Source organism: Manacus candei, unplaced genomic scaffold (assembly GCF_025592945.1).
Source record: "Manacus candei isolate 608988 ecotype Guabito, Panama unplaced genomic scaffold, ASM2559294v1 h1tg000057l, whole genome shotgun sequence".
Taxonomy (NCBI): domain Eukaryota; kingdom Metazoa; phylum Chordata; class Aves; order Passeriformes; family Pipridae; genus Manacus; species Manacus candei.
In genome coordinates this window covers 13,445,930-13,471,252 of record NW_026138105.1, presented here as the reverse complement: position 1 = coordinate 13,471,252, position 25,323 = coordinate 13,445,930, and the positions used below count along the sequence as shown (strand labels likewise).

The 25,323-nt window shown below is 52.8% G+C and overlaps 1 protein-coding gene across 4 annotated transcripts in view; it reads left to right on the top strand.

Moving 5' to 3' along the window:
- CDH22 (cadherin 22) overlaps window positions 1-25,323 on the top strand; it is a 77,500-nt gene that overhangs the window by 27,039 nt on the left and 25,138 nt on the right. For 3 of the 4 annotated variants that reach the window (XM_051803449.1, XM_051803450.1, XM_051803447.1), the window contains exons 3-7: window positions 2,939-3,233; window positions 12,192-12,311; window positions 21,755-21,922; window positions 22,922-23,109; window positions 23,954-24,207. In XM_051803449.1, the coding sequence (XP_051659409.1) occupies window positions 2,939-3,233; window positions 12,192-12,311; window positions 21,755-21,922; window positions 22,922-23,109; window positions 23,954-24,207 (1,025 nt within the window). Of the gene's footprint in view, window positions 1-2,938; window positions 3,234-6,404; window positions 6,723-12,191; window positions 12,312-21,754; window positions 21,923-22,921; window positions 23,110-23,953; window positions 24,208-25,323 lie in introns of those variants that run through there. The other variant, XM_051803451.1, reaches the window with a different exon arrangement.

Below are 25,323 nucleotides of genomic sequence, written 5' to 3'. Positions count from 1 at the left end.
GGCTTCTCCAGGGGCTGGGAAAAGATGTGGTGCCCTCCTGGGTGGTCCCTAGCAGTGTGACAGCCCTCCTGACACAGCCCATGGATCTGGAGCCTTCCTGCACAGGGGGGGGACCCTGCAGGGTAGCAGGGGCTTGCCCTCTGTGGATGCCTCTCACACACTTACATGTGCTTTCCAAAGGACCGATACCATTTCCATAAAATCTGGGTTCTCTAGCTAATCCTTCTTCTGAACTGTAATTTCCCCTGAGGCTGCTGTCAGTTTGATGTGGATTTCTTTGGGTTTTTTAAATAGAATTATGGGGTCAGCACTAGTTACAAACTTCTGCATGTGGACAGATCTATTTTAGATAGAGGAGAGGATTAAAGGGAAAAAAGCAGATTTAATTAAGTTGCTAATATTTAAAGAAAATTGATGAACTTGGGCTTTATGAGTTGGAGCAAACAGAGTGCGCTGTTATTACGGGCTAGTTTTTATTTGATTTTCTTTCTTTTCTAGCCCTGGAGTCATTTTTTATTTGTGTATCTGTGCTTTCTGTTTAATTGCTTTTAATAAGGAATGTGCACCTCTGTTCACATTTAATTTTGATTTAATTATTAGTACATAATTAATGGCTTCGTAAAAATCCTGGTTGTAGTCTTTTAGGACAAGGAAACTCTTTTCCTGTTCAACAAACAGGACAGATCAGCCTTTTGTCTGCCCTCTGGATGCCCTGGTGCTGCAAGCACTACTGTCCTTGGCTGGGCAAGGGGGGTCCCTCTCCTCCCAGGGCACAGTGCTGCTGGCATCCCCAGCCAGCAGTTCTGTGCCAGGGCTGTGTGACTTGGCTCTCCTGCCATGCCCAGGGGTGATGGGATCCCCGAGGCTGCCTGGGAACATGGTGCTCCCCAAGCCTGCCCACTGTAGCAGCGAGGCCAGGAGGAGAGAACATCCCTGGGATGTGATCTGGGCCCGTGGCATCTCCCCTCGGGTGCCTGTAGTCTGCAATCTGGCCCTCCCCCATTAGTTGTTGTTTAGCCAAGCAGCACAGATTTAGCTCTTTTAATCTTCCCTTGTAAATCAATCTCTGCAGCCCCCTGAGCCCAGGCTCCATTTTTCTTCCTAGCATTCCGGTTTGCAGGGATGCTGGTGTCTGCTCCGAGCAGTCAGTGATGAGCAAATATGTGAAGAGGTTGTGCTGAGAACTCAGTGTGATGCTGGGAAGAGGTGCTGGGTGCTTTATCTCTGCCCTAATTATTAATCATGAGCCTGGTGTTCAGCAGAAAAATGCAGTTACTTGCGCTCTGCAGACCAGGTGCTCCTTCTTCGTTCTGAAAAGCTCGTGGAGCAGTGGGGGCTGGGGAGAGGATAACAAAGTGAAGAGAGAGGGCAGCAAGCTCTCCAGCAGCCAGCAGGGAGGGCTGGGACTTGGTGGCAGTGTGGGATGACCCTTCCCACAATCCAGGGAAGGATGCTCCTGGTGGCCAGGGTGGGATTGACCCACCCCTTAGGCACATCCCAAGTGGCACCGAGCCACCACGACGGTCCCAGACACTGCTGGGCTCACAGCCCTGTTTGTGAGCTGAGTGAAGGTCTCTTTCCAGGCAAGCCTTGGGAGATGTGTCACCATGGGCAGTAATTTGTGAGTGTTGTGCAAAATGCATTGAATTGTCTAACGCGTGGGTCCCTCACTCATGAAATAAATACATAAACTGTATCTAACAAGACAAATATAATGAAGGCATCGTAAAAAAGAGGCAGCTCTGGTATAAATTCTTCCTGGTAGAGCTGTATGTCTGAAAGGTGGGTTATAGAACTGCAGTTTGGAAGATTGAATGGCCCATAAACATTTTCATATTTCATTAGCCGATTAATGGACGGCTTTTTTCTTTTTTTGGAGGGGGCAACATGACTTTGCTGATTCTAGGCAGAAATTGTAGGAAACAAATGAAAGCAGCTGATGAAACCTTTCCGGGGGCCTGTCCCGTTATGGATTGTCCCAATTAATGCCTGTGCTGCTCTCTGTCAAGATGCATTCTGCCTGTCCAGTTACTGTTAATAGATTTCTCATAAGTGGCTGGATTGTAAAAACCTCATAACTCAGTTTAATGCCACCAATAAAATTATCTCTGGACGTCTGGCCTGGATTCCAGTCAGCTCCTGGTCCATGGGGAACTGCTGTTTACCCTTTCTGTTCCTTATTTCAAACACTGTCTTAATTAGAAAATGAAGCAGAGACTGGCTGCAAAAGCATCTTTGGCAGGGGCTGGTTTTAGTCCTGAACATGAGCCTGATTTGTCACACCCTCTGCAGGCTTTGCCCAGGTGGGGCTCTGGTTGTGATGTTGGGATGTTGTGAGCCCCTGTTACCTTGCCATGTAAACCCAGCCCAGGAGTGTAGTGAGTGTGTGAGCTCTTAGGCAGGGAGATTTGTCAGCACCAGCTGCCCAGATTATGGAGGGTGGCTGTGGCTGGGGCAGGGGGGCAGATGAGGATGGACTTTGGGCAGCTGGATATGTGAGGGGGGTGAATGCTGATGATGAGGTACCTGTGCAGCTTGGGAGAGGTGATCCCATGCTGCCAGAGTCCTGGGTCCTTGGCCATAGGGAAATCTCTTTCTCTGGAGTGCAGTTGAGTTGTCTTTTCCTTTTCCTCCATCTCCTAACCCCTTGTTGGTGGGGTTTGTCCCTTGGTGTATGGTGTGGGTGGGCACTGGCAGGATTTCTGCTCTGCTGAGCAGGGTAGGCAGGACAGAAGTTCCAGTTTATTGGGTCTTCCTTCATGCACAGGAGTTGTCTAATGGTGCTCTCTGCCACTCTCCAGCCCAATGGGAGCAGAGGGGCATCATGCAGGCACTGTGGGTACCTCGTGCAAGGGCTCCAGACCCTTGCAGTCTTGGCTGGAGCTGGGCACAAGCACAGCCCCAGCCTGCTCCCACCCTCTCCCTCTTTCCCTGGCAGATCCACTCGGACTCGGATGAGGGAGATGGCTCCATCAAGTACACCATCTCCGGGGAGGGCGCAGGGACCATCTTCCTCATCGACGAGATCACAGGTGACATCCACGCCACCGAGCGCCTGGACCGGGAGCAGAAAACCTTCTACACGCTGCGGGCACAGGCCCGCGACCGGCAGACGGATCAGCTGCTGGAGCCCGAGTCGGAGTTCATCATCAAGGTGCAGGACATCAACGACAGCGAGCCACGCTTCCTGGAGGGGCCCTACATCGGCAGCGTGGCTGAGCTCTCCCCCATCGGTAGGTCTCCCGGGTGGGAGGACGTGGGTTGGGAAACCCGCGCCTCTCTCCTGTCAAAAAAAACCTCGAGCCTTCTGTACCCCTTGAAACCACCTGCAAATCCCAGGGATTCCAGTGCTAGGGAGCCAAAAGGGAAAAAATAAATAAGGTGGCTTAAGAAAAACAAGTGGATAAATCCTCTGAGCTGATTGCCAGCCTGTGTCTGAGCGCTCAGTCTCAGCCCTAAGCCGTGCTCTGGGGACGGGTCGTGGCGGTGCCAGCTGCCCGCTGTGCACTGACTCTGGCTTTGCACAGCCCCCTCGCTCCTAAATGCTGGGAGGTTGGACTAAGCCCTTGCATGCCAAGGGGCTCATGTCTGCCTGTGGTTCAGATTAGCCTGTGTGGTGCTTTTTCCCCTCCTCAGGCCACCCTCTGTGTGCTGCACTGCCCAGCCTTGTGTGTCCCCATGCAGCAGTGCCAGGCCCCTCTCAGCTGGATCCATCCCTCCTCTGATGGGCCAGGATTTGTTGGCTGAGATTGAGGAATTCATGTCCCTGTGACAGAAGTGTGGCTCCCCTCTGTTACCATTAGCTGCCCGTCCCCTTGGCACCAGGCCCCTTTTAAGTGTGTTGGTGATCAGCCTTGCTGAAGCACTGAGGGCCAGGCTGGGATGTGTATCATGGGGCTGCAGGAGTCCATCCCCCAGGATGGCCGAGCAGGACAGTCACCTTTGTGCTCACCCAGGTGTCAGGAGGGGTGCAGGGAGGTGGTGTGTGAGCTGCAGTGCTGCTGGCCTTGCTCCTGTGCTGGCTTGGTGCTGGATTCCCATGCTGCTGAGCACAGCTGGAGTCCAGGAAAGTGGCTGGTGCTGCACTGCCCATGCTGTTCCCAGTCCATGCCAGGCTCTCTGTTACCCCCACTGACAAGCCTGAGCTCGTAGCAGGCTGTGTGTGTCAGCAGAAGCTCTAAAGCACTGTTCTCAAAGGCTGCATCCAGGTAGAAGACAGCCTGTGAAAGACTAACATCAAAGATAAGGCGGGTCCCCAACAGTGTCAGAAAGGAATGAGTTGGCACAGGAGACAGGAATGGTGCCAGGACTGTGGTGAGACCCCCGGGGCAGCTGCACCAGGGCTTGACAGGTCAGGTCAGGTGAGCTGCCAGATCCTGTTGTGCTGCTGCAGGAAGGTCTGGCTGCAGAGACATCCTGGAAGCAGAGCTCAGGGGATGGTGCTCGGGTCTGCACTGCCTCAGGACAGAGCTCTGTCTCTCCGTGGTTAATATGCAGCATATTGCAAAGCTGGTGCGTGGCCTCCAGCAGGTACAGATGTACAGGAATTGCCCGCACCAGAGGAGCTGCTGCTGCCTGGATTCTGTTGATGTTTGGAGAACAAGCTCTCCCAAGGCATCCCAAGCTCTCCTTCCTCTTCCTGTTACCTGCACAGAGAATGACCCCTTGAACTGCAGCCATGTGCTCCTGGAGAAATGAAAGACAGCATGTGGGCACCAAAGCAGGAGGCATCCAGTTCCCAAAGAGAATAAAGAAATTAAATTAATCTAATTTGCTTGAACAACATTTTAAAAAGCAAGGAATTCTCAACTCTGAGTATTAGACAAGGATCCTAGTTCTTTGAAAATCACTAACAATTATGGAGCCGCCTGATCAGACTGATGCGAACAAGACATATCAAAGGAGACAGTTTCTATGCGAAATTGGAGATCAGAGGGAGAAAGAAACACGGTTTCACAACATGAAAGGAGGCGATTCCTGCAAATTAAAATACTCGGAAGTTAAAAGTAAAGAGAAGTGCTGTGAGTGGCGTGGGCTGTGCTTCCAAGCTGCGTGCTTGGAGAGGGGAGCTGAAGCCAAGAGCCTGTTCTGCTTTCCGGGCTGTCTGCCTGTGGCAGCCTCAAAGCCTTGTGCAGCCTGGCCATCCTGGGGAGCACACGGGCTTCTCCAGAGCATCTTCCCCTTGGAGATGGCCCAGGGAGAGCCTCACACATCACCCTCACGTGGTGCTGCTGCACAGTGTGAGTGCAGAGCCGGAGGGTACCCACATGCTGCTGCTGCTGCAAGTCCCCAGCTCCCTCCCGCTTATCCCTCGGCTTACCCAGGAACAGGCAGCACGAAGGACAAGATGGACACGTCCTGTGAAAGCATAAACAGGCAAGCCTGACACAGAGCTTTCTGCTCAACCCTCTGAGGTTCAGCAGCTGGGAGGGAGATGGGGCTGGTCATGGACCTGGTGTGTGAAGTTCAGCTCCAGATGCTGTAGGAAGGTGCTGAGGATGCAGGACATGGGAAGCTGCCTGGGCTGGGGAGGTGAAGTTCAGTGTGTTCTTATGGGAAATGCCCTGCCAGGCCCTTTTTGTGTGGGAGTGCTCCTTTTGTGGCATGAAGTCTGGGTGCAGCTGTGATCCTGGCTTTGTTGTGGTTGGCATTGGTAGCAATGACTCTAAGCTGGGCAGATCATCTTCCCTAGACCTGTGGGGTATTTTCACAAGAGTGAATGGGGAGTGTGCCTTGCTGCCTTCCTGAGTGTGGATGGAGGTGATCCCAGCTTGGTGCTGGCCAAGCAGGGGTAGGAGGGCTGGAGAGCTTGGGTTGGCTATTAGTGTATCAACATCAAAGCCTGGGGACCCACAGGAAAACATGCCTGCTCTCAGCTCCATTTGGGTTCAGCTGTGCTCTGCTGGGGAAAGGGACACCCCAGGAGCAGGGCTGCTCTCCAGCTTGTTTGTAAAGAGCTGCTCATTCCCTGTCTTGCTGCTCTGACAGCCTTTGCTCTGCAGCCCAGCCTGAAAAGTGAAGGGTGACCCCTTCTTTATCCTCTCATGCTCCTGCCTTCCCAGACCTCTCTGGGGTTTGTGCTTGGGTGGTTTTTGTTCCCACTCCAGGCAGCTCTCAGACACACTCTCCATTCCCTGCCAGAAGCAGAGTCCTCACTCCCAGAGGTGGGTGCCTTCCTGGGGCGTGAAGAGGAATAAACCAAATACAGTCAGATCCGCTCTGTGACAGCAGGAGCAGATCAAAGGACATTATTTGCATAATGAAGGAGTACTAATTGGGAGGGAAAGTCATTTGATTTCCTAGTGTCTAAGAGGGAATAACAAATGAGAGAACTGCACAAACTCTCAGAGCAACTGGGAGTAACAGGGGGCACAGCTGCCCCTTGCTCTGCGCTAGGGCCAGGACAGTGTGTTTTGGTAGACAGCATATGTGCTACTTGAGACTAAGTCAGGGTGGACTAAAGGCCTCTTTGTTCCAGGATCTTGCCTTGACAGTGGTCAGAGTGCACACTTAGGGAGGAGGAACAGCACACACAGAATGTGTGATGCTCCTCTTGGTACTCTCCCAGCCAGCATTTGGTTTTCAGCTTGGGAACTTCTTCAGTTGTGGTTGTTTTCTGTCCTGAACTTATCCAGACACACTGTTAAACTCTGCAAAGGGAAAAGAAAAAGGATTGCTGTTACTGGTGGATCAGAAGTGGCAGATGCATGATGGTCAGGAAGGTAAGGCCAGAGTCTGGAATTTGTAAAGGGCAGAGGTGGTGCCTGGAGACAACCCCAGCCCATGAGCCAGGCTGGAGAAGTCAGTGTTTTCTACACAATGTGGGATGCTGTTGGGATGCAGAAGAGGCAGCTGGACCTGGGTCTGGCAGGGAAGACAGCCAGGGCTGTGGTGGGGTGGAGGGGTCCCAGCTCAGCCCCCCAGGGGAGCAGGGCTGGAGGGAATGCACTGGGGTCACACAGGCTGAGGAAGGCAGAGGCTGGGGGTGCTGCCTGGGAGCATTTTTGCTGACTCCCCCCATGCCTGCTGCTGGGGAGCAGTCTGTCTGCAGGAGGGGGCCTGAACTGCAAACCCTGTTTACACCTCCACTGCTGCCCTGTCATCTCAGGTTTGCTGGCCAAGAGCTTCCAGACTGCTCTGTGCTGGCACCTGAGGCTCAGCCTCTGTGTGTACCCCGGTGTGGATCAATCCAAAACATCTGAGTTGAGCAGAATCCAGACCTACAGCTGCAGAAGGTAGGATGGGACCCAGCCAACAGCCTTGGAACTGCAGGAGCTTCACCTTGTTACAGGAGATGCTAAAATTAGCTGTATTTTGGGCTCCTTTCCTGAGCTCCCTGGGGTCTGCTTAACAGCTGTCTGCTGCACTCAGGCGTGAGCCCAAATCCAGCACATGGTGCCTCCTGCAAGACAGCTCTGTTGGTTGCACAGGGTGGGTGTTGAAGCCCAGACTTCACTTCTGGGCTGTTTAAGGAGCATGCAGAGCCTGGAGTGAGGGGCATGCCAGGAAATGCACATCCTTTCATCAGAACATCACTCTTCCCTTGGTGTATTTTGCTCTCATTTCTCTGTGTAGCACCATGTCCAGATTAGAGACGATTTGGCTGTACAGACAGAAACTTGGGGTCAAGCCCTGACTCTAGCACAAAGCTGGCTGAATGCAGAAGTGATTATTGTGAAAAGAAATTGTTTAATCTCCAGGCTGGAAGCAGAGAAAAACACTTTGTTTACCATAGAGCCAGAACACTTGCAGGCAATCTGATTTTTTTTTTCCCCCTTGATAGAAAGTGCTTAAAGCAGTTGTGTGCATCTGGAATCTGCTGGGACAGCAAGTGTCTGGGAGCTGGGGCTTGCACTGTCTGTTGGTCCTTAGTGAGACAAGTCCTTCCCCATCTGCTCTGGGTCGTGGGGCAGACTCTGGATGCTCTGCCCTGTCCATCTGAGCACCTCACCCAGTCTGCATGTGCACAGCCCCTCAGGGAAGATGAGCCCCTTCATGAAATGCTTTGGTTTGCTCCCCAAGGCACCACGTTTACCTGCTTGGTGCCAGGGCTGGGGTGCTTTGTGCCATGGGTTTCTGTGGTCGGACACCCCAACAGATGTTTCACAGTAGCACATTTGAGTGTTTGCACCCCTGCCAGGTTAGTGCCCTCGGGCTTGTCCTGCGGGGTGTGAAGGCTGTGCAGTGAATCTCCTCTGGGTCTGGCTTTCTACCAAGTCAGAATGTTCACGAGATTGCAAGAAACTCACTTCTGCTCCAGTAATTTTTAAGCTTCTCTAGTTCATTTTCTTCCCTGATGGTCCTGCCTGCATGTTTCTGGGGTGCATCAGCCCCTGCAGGTTTTTGGGCCAGCAAAAGCTGTAAATTGCATTGTTCATAAAATCCCACCTGCCTCCTGCCCCATGGCACCCAGGCCACTGGGATGGGAGTGCTGCACACTGGCATCAGCCCAGGGCACGTGGGTTTGCATGACACAGCACTCCTTGCAGGGTTCCTGATGTTCTGTGGAGGTGAAATGCCCAAGTGCTGTCCTGGAGCTGGTCAGATCCACACAGAAAGGGCTCTCAGCACAGCTGGAGAGCGTCCTTGGGCTCTGCCTGAGCTGGAGATGTTGGCTGGACCCCAGAGCTGGGTCTAGAGAGCATCTGGAGACTCCTGGCTCCACCACGGAAGGGTGTCTGTGGCTGTGGGCAGGGACAGTCGATTTTAGCAAGTGTTGGCTTTTCCTGCTGCTCATTTGCCTCTTTGCTGGCCCAGAGCCCGGCTGTACTTCTGTCCCTGGGGAAGTGACAGGTCCCAGTGGCTTGCTTGTGGATTCAGTGCAGGGCCTCTCTGCTTGTGGATGTCTTTGGAGTTTGCCTGTCAACATTTCTTCTAGCTAAATGTGTTTGGAGTGAGTGGCATAGCAAGTGGGCTGGAGCTATTAGCCTTCTGCATGCAGGGTCGCTGGAAACAGCCCCAGAGGCTCCAGGTTCTGTGGGAAGGTGGTGATGGATGCTAGGAGAGGTGTGCATTGGTATTCCAAAGGTGTCCTGCAGAGCCCAGGACTTGTGGATTCCTGTCCATCCCAGACAGGGATCCTCTGGATCTGTGGGGTGAGCTGGCCAGGGGAGGAGCCAACATCTTATCTCATTTTACATGTCTAATTATCCCTCTGGATACGAGCTCAGGCTTCTTGGTTATGGGAGGTGGGTGATACAGCACATGATGGATGTTTCGATTTTATTTAGTGTATCTTTTATGGCTAAGGCACATGCCAGAAAACTAAATAAAAGCTGTACATGCTGTACTTGCTGTGGGCAGTGCTGTGCTCGGAGAGCAGGGACTAATATTGAAGCATGGTGGGAGCCAGGGAAGGCTTGTCTCTGCGGGAAGGAGGGGGCTGTGGTCAGCTGGAATTCAAGACCAGTTCTCTTCACATGGAAAGAGAGTGGGAGGGAGGGGTGGAAAAGGGGTAAGTGGGGTTTAAGAGAGGAGGCTGGAAAGTTGAACTCATAGGTCCTGATACCCAGTAGGTGACCTTGAGCAGGATGCATTACACCTTCACAGACTACGAGTCAAGGCACAAAATGGGGTCAGTGTTCCCTACCTGCCTGTTGTTGCTCATTTGTTAATGAGATCTTGTGAAGGCAGGTGGGAAAGGGCAGACCCTTCATCACCTCCAGGGTTGCTGGCTGCTGTCCAAGGGCAGTGTGCCCCATCCTGCTGCCTCTGAGTGAAGGTGCCTTGCTGCAGTGTCCTTTAGGCTGCTTGGTTCAGCAAAAAGCTCTGGGGACTCATGCCTGAGACCTGGAACTGAATCTGCTGCCCTGTTGCTCCAGTTCTTGGGAGTGCCCAGCAGCTGTGGGCCAGGAGCCTCCTGTGCTGGCACAGGCAGACTTGAGAGCAGCAGCTCACCTGACCAGTCCAGGGCATGGCTTAGAATGGAGACACAAACTCCACTGTGGATGGGCACAGATCCTGCCCCCTCTTCATACTCTGGCACTGCTGCAGTTTTGCAGTTCAGGTGAAACTTGGAACACAGGAAGTACAGCTGTGCCTGGCAGGGAGGAATTAGGACATGAATTATGCAGCTGAGTGAATGCACCTTGTGAAAAGCAGCATGTGATACAGAGCCTGGTGCAAACTTTTAGTGGACAGCCCACCTCTAATGATCCTTATTCTGGCATCTGTGGGGTGATTGCTCAGAGGTGGCTGGAATAGGAGGCTGTGGTGGAGCAGAGCACCTGATCTGTCTGCATGTGTGCAGTCCTGACTCAGGCTATGCTGTGTACAGGGTGAGTGCAGGCAAATAACCAGTGGGCTTGTGTGGGTGAAGTTTTGGATCTCCTATTCCTAGGCAAGAACAACTGGTTCTTGGAGCGTGGGATGTTTGTGCAAGGTCAGCAGGCTCTGCTGTGGTGGTGATGGGTGCAGGAGTGGGTGCTGCTGTGGACACCAGGCGTGGGCTCCCATCTGATTGCTGCCAGGCTGAGCAGAGGGGGAGCCCTGTCTGTTGTCAGGAACAGATACTCCTTTTTGTGATTCTCAGACTTTGGCACCTCCAGCATCCCTAGGAGGCTTCTCTGCTGTAGCTGGGAGCGGGATGCTTGGAGAACCTCACGCTGTTTCCCTTCTCCGGTCCCTTTCTTTGCTTTCTGATCAGAAGCTTCCCAAGGGAACATGCCAGGGTGTTCTGCTGGTGTGGGGGTGATCTGCCTTGGCTCATACCTGCTGAAAGAGTTGTGTGACGGCAGGGAGAGGAGGAGGAGGAAATGCAGCAGTAGTATTTCTTAAACAGTTGTTTGCAAGGCAGAGAGCCAGTGTTGCCGTGGTGTAATCTGGATGTGCCTGGCAGGGATGCACCATAACTTCACTGGAGACAGCAAAGCATAAATAAGTTGACTCAAACTAGCTTGTTGCTGAAGACCGATGAGGGGGATTCTCCTGTTATCAGCAGAGCTGCAGCTCTGAGGAGGCTGCCAGGGAGAATGAAAAGCAACCATGGTAACTGCTCATTTTCTTCAGTGAACACCCTTTCCAGGAGATCGGAGTGAACTGGGCTGAGGGGAGCATGTGCATCCCAGCTGCTCACAGCAGCACTGCTGTCTGCACTGTCTCATCTCCTGCCCAAGCCCAGGCAGGACTGGTGCAGGAGCTCCCTGGCTTGCCTGCAGGCTCTGGGCTTGTGGTCTCCTGACAAGGGAAGAGGAAGGCATCGGGGATTGGAGTTCTCCATCTCCATCTGGATGGCTTCAACTCCTTTTCTACCTGATGCAGATGTGGCAACAGAGAATGCTTCTGACTTTGACTGGTGGCAGTGCTTGACCTCTGGAGTAGGGATGCACTGAATCTGGTGCTAGAGGTGGAACTGGGTAGCCTGTTCTCACAGCACTTTGGTCACACCACCTCCTTCCTCAGGGTGTCTGTAGGTAGGATTAGGCTTTCCTTCCTTCCTCCCTTCTGTTGTCTCTGTTGATCTCAGCCCCTTTGCTCCTGCCCCCATCCTCGTGCCCTGGGTCCTGCTTTTGTCAAATTGAACATGATGTCAAATTAAAGCCATCACAGGGGCAGTTGGAGTGAAGTACCCAGTTTAATGAGGCAGCCCTGAAAATCAATAACTTAATTGCAGACATTTGATGGACTTTTATCCAATTTGTAATCCTCCTGCCCTGCTACGTGTAGAGCATGAGGAGGTGGTGCTGTGTCTGGCTCTGGGCAAGCAAAAGCCTTTCCTCTCCCGTGGCTGTTGTCCCTGTGCAGGTCTGCCTGCTGCAGAGGGGTGCTGCAGTGTGGGTCAGGCCTTAGCTGAGAGGATCCTCTCTAGGCTAGAGGTGACCATGTTGCTCTGTGTTGACAGGAAGGACAAGTGTGGGTATAACATCTCATCCCCAGCTCCTTCCAAGATGGTCCAGTAGAAGTCTACTGGGAGAAAAACTCCCAGCTATTCAGACCAGTGATCTCCTGGAGAGCAGGTCCTGCCCCAAGGTGGCCCAGGGTCCTGCCACCCTGCAGTATAAGAGGGGCATTCACAGCAGTGTCTGGAGTCCTGGATCCCAGGCTTTTGTGGGGAGGTGAAGCTGCATTTGCACCCAACTGTTCTTGTTTCCCGCGGCATTTGCAAGCAATCAAGTGTTGGCTCCTGCTCTGAGGTTTGTGCTGCTCTTCTCAACTCCTCCCTGACTTTGTTTTCCTCTCTGTCCCTGCTGCAGGCACCTCTGTGATGCAGGTGATGGCCTCTGATGCTGACGACCCCACGTACGGGAGCAGTGCCCGGGTGGTCTACAGCGTGCTGGAGGGTGAGCAGCACTTCACTGTGGACAGCAAAACAGGTGAGCAGCACCCAGCTGGGCTGGGGCAGGACACCCTGCCCTGGCCACACATCCTGAGCTGGCTGTGAGCCAGCAGATCTGTGCTCCCTGGTGGTTGCCAACGCTGGGTGCCCATGGCAGGAGTGTTGCTGGGTGGGTTCCATGGCAGGGGCTTTAGAGGGGAAGCCCAGCAGCCCTGCAAAGTGCTGCCCAGCTCCACGCCCTGCCTGCAGCAGGCAGGACCCAGAGCTGCCAGCCCAGAGTGCCTGGTGTGCCCCTGCACTGGCAGAGCTCCTCTGAGCTCTGTACCTGGAGCAGGAGTGCACCCACAGGCACGTAAAATCTCACTGTAGAAGGTTTAAATACTACCAAAGGGGCCTTACCAAAGGCTGCATCGTTATCACCAGGGCTTTGATTAAAGGTAACACTTTAAATTAAGGATTGGTTTATAAATGTTCCATTAATATTTAATGAAAGAACAGTAGAAGCTGCTCCATTCCTTAATAACTTATAATAGGGGCTGTTGTAAAATGCCTCTGTAATAAATTCCTGGCAGATGATGCTCTGACATACTGGTTAGAGTAGACCATAACCAGGAGATGTTGGGGTGTATATTCTCCTTGCCTCCCAGGAGTGTGACTCTCATTACCCTTAATGGGAGCCTCACAAGCTTGCTAAGGGGTGAGACACTCAAATGCTAATAAGAGATATTTAAGGCACAAAGCATGCAATAAAGTGCCCACAGTTTAATGAAAAATTGTCAAAGGACAAGCAGGCTGGGGAGCTGCAGCTTGTGTTGGAAAACTGGACAGCAAAGTCCCTTCCACCCTATTGCTGAACCATAATGAGAGAGGCTGAGATCAACCCCTGGGCTAAAGTGCCAAGGCTCTGTCAGGCTGATCTGTGTCTGTGCTGATAGATATTTTCTAAGGCTATTTTTATGTAAGTCAGAGTGAAATTTATTTGGAGACTCTGGTGTAAGGAGAGTGTAAGGAAGGTCTGTGTGCCTGAGCCACTGCATCTTCATTAAACCCTGCACCTCCTGACAGTGGTTTGGTGCCTCTGGGGAAGCTGGACACTGCCCTGGCTGTGCCACCTGCCCTGGCTGTGCCACCAGCCTGGCTGCTGCTGGAGGAAGGCTCAGATTTGGGAGTTTGGGAGCTCCTCCAGCAGTACCAGGGTATGTGGTGGGAATTGCCTTTGTCTGGACAGAGGCTGGTGCAGTGCAGAGAGGGCACAAGCAGCAGGTTGGGGCTGTACCTGCTCCTGGTTCAGGAGCTGCTGCAGCTGGGCTCTCTTGTCTCCCAGATTTGCTTTGTTTTATACTGTGTGTTTATGAACAATAGGCTAAACACTGAAAATTCAGGTGCACGTGAGGTCCTGTTAATCTGACACAGCTTTGTGTGAGTGAAAGTCTGGCTGCTGGAATGGAGAGGGACCACTGGGAGCAAACTGCACAAGCCAGAACGTGCAGAGGCTCAGCTTCCTGCCACATTAATGCTCTGTATTAAGGCATAAACTAAAATGTGCCCTGTGGGACTGTGGTGAGAATTAATGTCACTCTGGGAATCCAAGCTTCTTGATTCCTTGACTTTTTGTGTCTTAATTCTCAAGCTGGCTGTTTCGTACACTGGGGGGTTGATTTACTGTTCTATTTGCTTGTAATTCATAGCAGTGAAACTGCTGACAGTCTGCAGAAGAGTCCTCAGCCCCTCTTGAGCCTGTCTGTTCCCAGAATATCTGGCCGCTAACGTGGGCGTTGGGGCTGACTCCGGTGATGTCTGAGCTGCAAATGGCCCGTGGCAGCTGCCCCTGGCGGCTGTGGGAACACGAGGTGCAGCTCTGCCTGTTGGCCTCTCAGGTTGTGGCTGCAGCCTGTCCTGTAGCCTCGTGCCCCTCTGTCACTGCTGGCCCACGTGGACATTTCTTCATGTCCACCCGAGCATGTCCTGTCCTGCTCCCACTCTGTGTTAGAATAGGGTTTTTTATGCTGCACGTGGGAATCCAGCTCTGATTGCCCGGGGTGGCCCCGCTCCTGCCCTGAGCATAAGATTTAATTAACCATAGCAGCAGCATAACTCTCAGTGCCACCATTGTTATTAATGACCATAAAAAGAACCATAAAACCCTGGCATGTTACATTTCTTATAATATATGGTAATGAAGAACAATTTGTTTTCCCTATTGGGTTTTGACCTCCTTCTCTGCCTTTCCTTGCATCTGCTCCCTTGCACAACACCTCAGCCCCTGACTCCTTCCAGCTTGGCTTGTTTCTTCCCTCCTTGTCTTTGCAAGCAGCTCTTTTCACACCCCCTCCTTCATAGCACAGGTGTGGCATGAACAAAACTGGTTTGCACACTTGAGCACAGGATATGGACCATGTATAGCTTAGTTTGTCTCCTGTTCTTGGATGTTACCAGCTGTAGTGTTCAGCTGGGATTTCATATTCAATGGACCTTTCACAGGCAGACCCAAACTATCTGGATAACGTGCTGTGCCAAGTCCTGCCATTCAGTAAGCCTTGAATGCCCAGAGTGCCTCAGGTGTCTTTTTGGAGATAGATGAGTGACTAAATGGCTCCACTGGAATAGCGGGTGCAGCATCATGGCATTTGAGCTGTAGGAAAATTCCAGTGGTGAATGATGGTGAAGAGAAAGCACAGTTGATGCACATGAGCTTTTCTTTCTTTCGTATACACCAGGCACTCTCATGCCTTGAGAATTAAGTTTCAGACACTGAAACTTGTGCTGTGTACCCCAAATCAGGTTCAAGAACTTCCCCTGTGCATGTTGAAGGTCCAGGCTGGCTTTTTTGGTATGTTACTGAGGAGCTTTGTGTGCACAAACTGTGAAGACAAGACTTTCTGTGTCAGCTGTAAGAATATTCCGGTGGCTTCTTGCAAGAGCCTGCAGGCATTAGTCCTGTGTAAGCTCTGTGCTGCCTTCCTCATTCATTGTCAGTCTGCAGATGGGGTGCAGCTGATCTTTGCTCCTTGCAGCAGGTGAGCTGCAGTGCCCAGGCTGTGGCTGCCCTGCTCTGCTGGAGGAGTCTGTGCCCTCACAGAATGATCACACACCTCTGCCCCACTGCTTCCATTGGGAAACAGCCACTTCTGCCACTCTGGTGGGTGTTGGCTCTCAGTCAGAGCATTAATCTGATGGCAGAGCCCCCTCACCACTGCTGGGCCACAAACCCAGCTCTGCCCAGAGGGACATGGGGCAGGAGGTTTAGTGCCAGCTCCTGTGCCAGCTCCAGGAATCTCATCCTCACCAAGACCTTTGAAGCTGATGCTTTTAAGATGCAGAGATGGGCATGTGAGTGTGTGGCTCAGTGCATTTACGTGAGAGGAGAAATCTGTGCATTTAAATCTGCAGGCAGTGTTTTCATGTTGCTTTATATCACCCTGCACCTCTGCAGATTATTCACCTTTATAGGGGCAAATCTCTCCTTTGGCAGGCAGCTATGCCTGCCTGCTCATGTCTGTTCCCACATCCTTTGCAGTGCCCTTTCTCATCCCTGGGCAGTGTGTCTGGAGACTCACTGCTGCCTGTGATCCCTGCCCACAGCCTTGGGAGGGAACCTGAAAATGCTCGACACCCAGGGAGGGACACAACCTGGTGTCCCTGCTTCCAGCAGTCTTGTTCATCTCCTTGCAGGGATATTTGCTGCTACACAACAGTCACAGCACATAATACCACAGGCCTCCTGATATTCAGTGCCTTCCTTAAAATCAAGGGATTGTCAGTTCAGGAGAGTGCATGGGAACCTGGCTTTTTACTGGAAGGGAGAGGTTATTCTTAAAACCTGTCATTCTGCTGAATGCAGGGAAAAAGCAGAAGGACTCAGAGGGTAGTTGAAACGCAGTCTGGCATTTGTGATGACTTAAGACAGCTCCTAAGTTCTAGAGCCTGTGTCCTGATTGAAAACTGAGCTGGTAAGGGCTTAAGGTTTTTGTGCTGGAGAGAGCAAACTCAAGATACCAGCCTGCTGGGATGAAGCTGATGGTTATTTGTGTGCAGTCAATAGTTGTTTCATCCCTATCAGCCTTGCCCTTTGCAGGCTGACCACAGCCCTGCCCTGGGGCAGTCAGGCTGGACTGGGAGAGCTGCTCTGACTGGGAGCATGCAGCAGCTGAGCTGGGCTGGTGAGCTGTTGGGTCTGTGTGATGTGGTGGTGGGAGGCAGAACGTGTTCCTCTGCTGTTCTTGCCAGTTTGTTAAAAATGGTCCCCGGTGACTGGAAACACAGGTATATCAGTATGTGTGTGTTTTCCTGTGAGCCCAGGGGGTTGTGCAGGTCTGTGCCCCATCCCCATCCTTTATCCACCAGAGCTGTGCACACACATGAGGGACTCTGAGTGTGGGGCGTGAGAGTCCGCAGAGAAATCACATTTATTTAAGGGGATTGCTCTTAATAGCAAGACTGAACATTAACAGTCCTTTTCAGAGACTGGTGCAGGAACTTCAGCTGGTTTGGGACCACAGTGTATGTGTGGTCATCTTGAGGAAATAAGAGTGTATCTACTAATGTACCAAGGGAGTTAATGTTAAATGATGAGGGATTTAGCTGCTAAAAGAAGGGACAAAGGAAGGGGGAGTGTGCTGGCCTGTCTGTTGGAGCTCACTGTGGGTGCCTCCCTCTGTGCTGGCATGGGCAAGGCTGATTCCAGCCTGGAACAAGCCCTTGTTAAGTGCTCCTCTCTGAGAAGAGGCAGTAGCTCTGTCTCTGTAAGTGGTGCCCTAGAAGCTACAGGGCACACTGGTTTGAATACAACTTGGCCACCTGCTGTGAAGGGTACTGTGTTAGAGATATCCAGCTGCAACATCTCTCAGCCCCAGTGATTCTGCACCCTGACTTTGGTCAGCTTGGCCATGCTGATGAAGCCATAAATGTTTTCATTTCTGGATTGCAGCCCTGTACCTTATTTGCTGAAGAGCCATGAAGCTCCTGAGCCTTGTGCCCAGCACCTCGCTCAGACCCCCTGTAGTTTCTACCTCCCAGATTGTGCTGAGCTAAAGGACAGGAGTGGGGGCTGTGCATGGAGGGCAGATGAAGTGCTGGTTCTTGGGGCTAAGACCCCTCCTGCATGGGCTGACCTCCTCCAGGATGTGTGCTTCCAGCAGCACTTGTGTCTTGGCAGATATATTGATATTTCTGTGTCCCTGCAGGCAAGTGAGGGCACAGGTGAGGAATATGCAGTCTGTTGGCAGATGCCTTGCCACTCCTGGCCTGAGGCAGAGATGGGTTTGCTCTAACTGACCAAGCTGCTGAGAGGAATGAGTCTGTTTTATCCAGCTAAATAGGAGGGGGTAGAGAAGGCAGACCCAGATTCTTCTCAGGCATGCACAGTAAAAAGACACAAATGGCAGATGACAAAGCTTGTCACCATGAAGGTGGCATTTCCATCCCTGGAGATACTAAAAACCTGACTGTTCATGGCCCTGGGTAATCTCATCTGCCTGCTTTGAGCTGTAGTTGGACCAGGAACCACCTGAGGATAGATCCATTTTTGTTACTCCATGACTTTCTGGCTTGTTGTTCCTCTTGCCCTCAGCTGGAAGGTCCTTTGTCCAAATGCTCTCCAAGGATGTGGACATCTGACCTAGAAGTACCTGAGAGCAGAGCAAAGCCCGTAATGATGGGATTCCTGGAAGGCAGTTACCTGCTGAGTGCTTTGTCCTACTTTGTTTTTATTACCCAAAGAGTGTCTGCTGTTGGAGCAGATTCGATGGTATTTATGTGATTCTGTAAGTGTCCCCTTGCCTGGTAATTATCCTGATTAATCTGGATCATGCTGGAATGCCACATGTGCCTTGTACCAGAGGGTATGCCACCACACATCTTCACTAGTCAGCTCTAACAGATGCTGACAAGAACTGGGGAGAAGAGTCGGAGCTGGAGGTTGTTCTTGCTCTGTTAGCAGAGCCTGGGAAGGACAAGGTTTGTCAGAGTTTCTGACTGGAAAGAAGGTGAATCTTGGGAGATGATAGCAACACCTCTTCCATGCTCTGAGTGTAAAGGTGCCTGCCCCTGCCCTCTGTGCCCTGAGGACAGATCTGTCACCATCCCTGGCAGCTGCTTTGCAGAGCCCCTGGGGGTCAGGTTTTGGGAGCAGAGGCTGTCCTGGCTCTGGAAGGTGGGACCGTGCAGGTTTGGTGCTGGTGGGTGTTTAAGGCAGTACCCATAGTGCCACATTCAAGGAACTGATGTGGAGCATGTGTGGAGACCCTGATTTGTCACAGCCACCAGCAGATAGTAAGTGGTACCTTGGCCTAGAAGGCAAAACCAACCTGACTCTTGGGGTGGTGACCTGGTGTGGCCCATGGAATTTAGGAAAAGCCTCCCAGTGACAATCCTGCTGGGGCACAGGGCAGTTCATCTGCAGCAGACCCCTGCTTTTCCAGGATGGATGGACACATGGCACCTTGAGAGAGGGAGTTTCTGATCAGTCTGCACCACTACCAAAGGCAGGGATTTTGTCTGCCTTGTGCTGCTGGAAGAACCAGAGCTGGCTGGGGCCATTTGCCCTGCTCTGCACGTGCCAAACAGCCTGGACTTGCTCCCCATTGGGATGAGTGACCTTGGAGGTGTTCTGGGAAGTGCTTGAGCACTTTCCTCCCATCTTGCATGGCGTATTATGAGCTATATCATTACGAGCAGCTCGGTTAAGTCATTACAGCCTTGGTGAATGCATGAGCTTTTTTCCCTCTCATCCCAATTCATCACTATTGTGCTGACATGAATCATTTTCATTATAAAATGCTTCAGACCCCATTAATTAACAGAATTGCTTAAATTTCAATGAGATAGTGCCTGCCCAGAAATAAGGTTTTGTATTCACAGTGGAGTGGCAGGAGAGGCCTGTCAGCACAAGCAGCTGGGGCTGGTCCCTGAGCCCTCAGTGCTTGTGCAGGGCTGATCCTGCTGCCCAGGTGGGAGGGTTCCATCCTTGCTGGGACAAGTGCCTGGAGAAGTGTTCTTCCCACCCTTTCCTGTGTCCCCTTCTGTGTGAGGTGGGGTGGGACTCCTTGTCAAATGTCTTCCTCTGAGCAGAGCCAGGAGGAACGAGGGGGTCAGAGCAAACCTCGGGCCCCATCACAGGGTAAATGCCCACTCCCTGCTCCGTGGGGCTGAAGGCAGAGGAGTTCAGGTAATTACAGAACTTGAAGTGACAGAGGGACAAAGGAAGCTGAGTGAAATTGTGCCTCTCCGTGAGAGCTGAGGAACGGCAAGGATCTTAAATGGTGGTTTTGTCTTTTATAATAAATGCTAACAATGATAATCATTGCAATAATTGCTGGTTTCATAAAGGACAGGAGCAATAAATGTCTCCTGAACCGTGTTGCCTGCTCCTGCTGCACCTGTAATGTCATGTAAAGAGCAAGGGGGAGGAATTTCATCCTCCCAGCTCAGTGGCATTTCTGACTGCCTTTGGGCCACTGCAGCACTGACTCTGTGATGTGAGCCCTTGTCAGGAGGTGCACAAGGTCACACTGTACACCTGAACAGGGAAACTGGCACCCTGCTGGCTGGGGAGGGCTGATACCTGGAAACCTCAGGGTCTGTCCCTGAAGCCACATCTTGGCTCCTTGCAGCCCACTTGCACCCAGTTCTCCCCTCTGCTGGGCTCAGGTTGTGCTGAGGGCTTCCCAGGAGCCAGGTGACTTGGGGCTGCAGTGCTCTGCCACTGCTTGCTTTGCTGCACGTCAGCAAATGGCTTGGAAGGTGCTCAGAGCAACTGGACGGTTCTCTGCTGTTTGCTCCACAAGGGAGGAGCTCCTTGTTCCCTTTGGGTCCGACCCCTCACTGGAGACCCGTTCCAGCAGCCCCTTCCACCATCCTCCTTAGCACCGGGCAGGATTACTGGTGGAACAAAGCAGGGATGGATTTTGCAGTTCACAGCAGGAGGAGGTAAAGCTGGTAGTTAAACGGAAAAGGCTGGAAGAGAGAGGAATCACAATAACATAAACCAATATCTAAATCTGTGGGAACACTAAAAAACTGAGCTGGAGGGGATTTTAAGCTGATTCCTTGCTGTTCTGGGATGTTGCTTGTACAGTGGGACTGGAATGTGGTGCTAATGACCTTGTATCCCTGTAGGCACTCCTGTGTGCCCCTGGTGCCACCTCAGGGCAGAGTCGTTTCTTTCTTTCATTCTCAAAATGTTTCTTCTCTACTTTGTTTCCATGTAAATGAAACCCTCCTGGGACATAGGAAGTGGTAACTTTTGTCATTCACATGGTTTTCAGGGTTTTATTGCTCTTTGTTTCTTGTTTTACGTTCCTTTATGTTTTAGTCCTGGTCAGTTCCCCCAAGTCCAGATGAATACTGGGGACCTATAAACACTATTTTTTAAGAGACTTCATAAGAAGTACTGCCACACCATACATTTTTTTTTAAGCTCCAGTGCATTCTCTGACACAGAGCATGTGTATTGTCACCTTTGGTCTCCTTAGAGGAACACTTGAAAGCCAGGAGTTTTTGCAGATAGGCTTTTGGAAGTGCCCTGTCCCCATCATTCTCCAAACACACAGAGCCCCCCGAGGCGTGCTAAGCCGTGGCCCCTGTGAGATAGAGGACACCCATTATTTGCTAGGGGTGCTGCAGCAAGCCTGGCTCTTGCTCAGCACATCAGGATACGTGGGCTGCTGCAGAGCTGTGCCAGAGGGGTTTCGTGACTCAGCCTGGGCTTTTACAGAGCCCTTGTGTGCAGACCTTGAGGCTGGCCCCAGCACAGCCCCCGCACTTGGGTAAGGGCGAGGATGAGTCCTCTTGCTCCTGTGACTCCAGCTCCCACCAATCCTCTGGCCCCCACAGATCTTCCATCCAGCTCCCGGGCTCCCTGGAGAGAAGCACAAGCCTCCTCTGTGCCAGGGTTTAACGCTGTGGGAGCTGCCAGCAGCCCACGGGAGGAGCAGCAGTTGAAACTCTTTTATGCTTCATGCGGAGACTTGCTGGGAGCAGGTTGGGCCTGTGGCTATTCCAGGGCTTCAGGGGGATTTTGGGGATGTTTCTGCTTGGCTGACAACCCCCTGGGCTTGTTCTTCTCTCCAAAGCCCTTTTTTCCCCTTAGTTGGCTTCTGCTTATGTGACCTCTGTGAAGGGGCCCGGGAGACAGTGACCAGCAGCACCAGGGCTGTGTTGGGGAGAGTGTCCCCAGCAGTCAAGGAAGGTGACTGTCCCTTCTACTTGACACTGATGAGACACAGGTGCTGTGTCTGGCTCTGGACTGCCAAATATGATTCTATGGGCATACCAGAGTGAGTCCAGGGAAGGGCCATGAAGGTTGGTGAAGTACTGGAGCATCTGCCCTGTGCAAAGGGGCTGGGAGATGCAGCTGATCCTGCTCAGAGCTGGAGCTTGCCCAAGGTAATTTCCAGCAGCCCCTTCCAGCCTCACCTCCTCTGTGACTCTTCAGATCTCTGTGACCTGCCTGTGCTCACACTGTGTCCTGCTGGTTCCCAGGTGTGATCCGGACGGCCGTGGCTGACCTGGACCGTGAGACGCAGGACCGCTACGAGGTGGTGATCCGAGCAACAGACATGGCAGGACAGCTGGGCGGCCTGTCAGGATCCACCACAGTCACCATCGTGGTCACTGATGTCAATGACAACCCACCACGCTTCCCCCAGAGTGAGTCCCAGCAGTGGTGGGGGTGAACTCCTGTCCTGGTTCCCAGTGGGTGGTGGGATGGAAGCTGCAGGCTGAGCCACGCCAAGCTGGCAGGGCAGCAGTACTGAGGCAAGCACAGCTCCTGGCCTGGGTCTGAATGTGTCCCTGCCTGGCAGCACGATGGAGGGGCAGCTGCCTTGACTGAGCTCGTCCAGGGCCCCAGGCAAGACTCTTGCTCTGGTGGTGGTTCTGGGAGCAAGCAGGGCTGTGTGGTGGGAGAGCACCAGCAGAGCTGGCCTTTTCCTGAGGCCTCTCCGAGCAACAGGGAGAAGGCAGCCAGGTCTGCTGTGCTGCTCTCTCCTGGGAGCTGGAGCAGGAACTCGTCTGTTGGCTGCTGGCCTGGCCCCTCCTGGCTCCTGTGTCAGAACTTGGCACACTCTGCCCCAGTGCAAGGCACGGTGACACTGCTCATGGACAGCAGCCTGGTGACACACAGCTCTGTTTTCTTAATTGCTGCTGGTGGCCTATGGCTCGAACTTGTGTGTGATTTGGGACCCTCCTGAAACAAGGTGGGGGGTGGTCCTGCTGTGAGGAGTGGGCTGTGCAGTGCAAACCAACTATGGAGCCTGGCAGCTCCTGCCTGGCAGACCAGGGAAGGAGCTGCAGCTGGAGGAGGCTCAGCTCTTTGGCTGTGTCTCCTAGAAATCAGAAGTGGTAAAGGAATCCTTGCAAGGAATCAGAGAGCACTGATTGCAAGGCAGTCTCTGTATGAAGAAATCAGCCTTTACTTCACCCAGCACCTGGCACATCAGTACTCCCCAGTTATCTTCCCTCAGCCCTTGTTTTTGGCTGGGGTATGTGTTTTTTCTCCTGCTGGGGCATTCAGGGACTATAGACACAGTGGAGTTTGTGCAGCCCTCAGAGCCTAAGGGTGTCCCAGGGAGGTTTGCAAAGGGTCCTATCAGACTTGGGGGTGTTCACAGGCAGAAGCAGTGACCCTGGTACCTTTTTCTCCTCCAGAGATGTATCAGTTCAGCATTGTTGAAACGGCCCCCGTGGGCACTGCCATCGGCAGGGTGAAGGCTGAGGACTCCGATGTCGGGGAGAACACAGACATGACATATCAAGTGAAGGATGAGGAAGGGGTGGAGATGTTCAAAGTCACCACGGACAGCAATACCCAAGAGGCTGTCATCACGGTACAGAAGGTGAGAGATGAGGAGGGCTGGTTGGGTAGGGATGGCACAGGTCCCCGGGAGGGCCCTTTCCATTGGGGACTGCTGCAGTTGCATTTGAGCTGAAACGAGTGCTCCTCTGAGTGCTGCTCTGGTGGTAGCAGTTGCATTTTTGTGCCTGCTGATGCAGGGAGAGACCTGTCTCTGCTCTGCCTGGATGGCAAAATGCAGGGCAGTGTCTGGCAGGAGACACTGAAAAGAAGCAGCACACAGTGCCTGCTGGAGTCCCCCAGGGTGGCTCGGGGGTGGCAGTGAAGCAGAGAGCTGTGTGGAGGGGACACCGTGGGTAGAGCTGCAGAGACGAGTGCTTACAGCTGTTATTGATAGCATCTGTTAGGGGAGAAAAATGCTCACCTAATTCCTATACCTGCCCAACAGCACTTTGACTGTATCTGCTTTTGGTGGCAAAAACAATCAAGCAAATACTTGGTGCAGGCAGAAAAGAATGATTGTTCTCCAAGGCCACAGTATGCAGCTCACCTACCCTGTAGAAATAAGAGAGTGATTAATGATCAGAACTCGCTCATGTGCAGTGCACGCTCTGCTGTCTTCCCAGTGAATCCCGGCTGCCCACAGCCTGGGCACCCTGTTGGGGGCTCTGGGGGAGTGGGCTGGGGGCTTCCCCTCCCTTCTGCCCCCTCAGTGTGGGTGGTGCTGGCAGGAGGGCGAAGCAGAAGCCCCCAGGCTCCTGCAGAGACACTGCCTGGGAACGGGCGGCTTTAGGGGCTCTAGTGCTGCCCTGATGTCTCTGGTGAAGGAAGGGGCAGCAGAGGGGCTCCTTGAGCTGGCTGTGGCTTACCCTCTTCCCTTGTGCCAGCCTCTTGACTACGAGTCAAAAAAAGTGCACACTGTTGTGGTGGAGGCCCTCAACAAGTTCGTGGACCCGCGGTTCGTGGACCTGGGCACCTTTCGGGACCAGACCATCGTGAGGGTCTCAGTGTTGGACGTCGACGAGCCCCCCGAGTTCCGGCCCCCCTCCAACCTGATGGAGGTGCAGGAGGACGCACGCGTTGGCTCTGTCGTGGGGGTGGTCACTGCCCTCGACCCGGACACAGCGAACCACCCTGTCCGGTAACGCATCGCCCGAACCTCGCGTCATCCCCCTCCCTGCCCTGGGCGTGGGGTCACCTGCAAGGGGCACGCGTGGCCTGGGAGGGGCCTGTGGCTGTGGCTGGGATGGAGGAGGTGGGACAGTGCAGGTAAAGGTGGCAAGTGCTGCACGTGTGGCCAAGTGTGTGAGAGTGTCCCGTGGGACAGGCAGGTGGCAGGTGAGTGGCAGCCTGTGCACAAGCCAGCACAGCTGTCTCGCAGGTGACAGGTACATCACTGACGGGTGATGGGTTTGTGAGTGCAAGGGAGTGTCAGGGAAGGTGGCTTGGGTGATGCTTGCATGTCCTTGCTGCTGACAGCAAGGTGTCTGCAGTGGTGCCTAACACAGGCCAGGCTATAGGAGTGGCAGGAGGACAGTGGTGAAGGATGATAAATGAGGTGAGGCTTGCGAGGTGCAGAGCCACAGCCTGGCTGTGTGTGCGTGCATGTGTGCATAGGATCAAAGATCAGAGGAGTTTATATTTGGGCAGGGGACATAATCCAGGCAGCAGCTTATCTGCACAGGACATTTCCCATTTCCATTTAATTTGTGGCTAAAGAGATTGTTACCTTGTTAAATTGTTATTACCTAAGGCACAAAGCAGCCTTCTGGCTCTGCCAACTGGCCTGAGTCACGAGCAGTTGGGTTGGAAATCTGGTGTTCAGAAAACATCCTCAACGTGTGGAAAATTTCCTTGAAATGTGTGTTCTGGTGCCAGGTGCCGGTGGGGCTGCAGGCGCCCGTGGAGCCTCTCACTTCCAGGGAGCAGCAGTGGCTTTGCACTGAGAGCTCTGCTGGGATAGACTGGGAGGGACAGGGATGTGAGGTGGAGGGGCACAGGCTGGGGAGGGCTCAGTTACAGCGCTAGTTGCTTGATGATGCTCCTGGGTGCCTGCTCAGGGCAGCTGTGGGTAATGCACCGTTTCACGGTGGGGTGAGGGAGGATCTCCTGATCTTCATGGAAACGAAGACTGAGAGGGTTAGAAAGCTCAGAAAAGAATTTACACGTGGAAAGCTGCCATCCACATATGCCTGGTAGCTAGCAGAGAGTACTGTGTCACAAAGCTGGATGCTGAAGGTTGACTTTGGGGTGAATG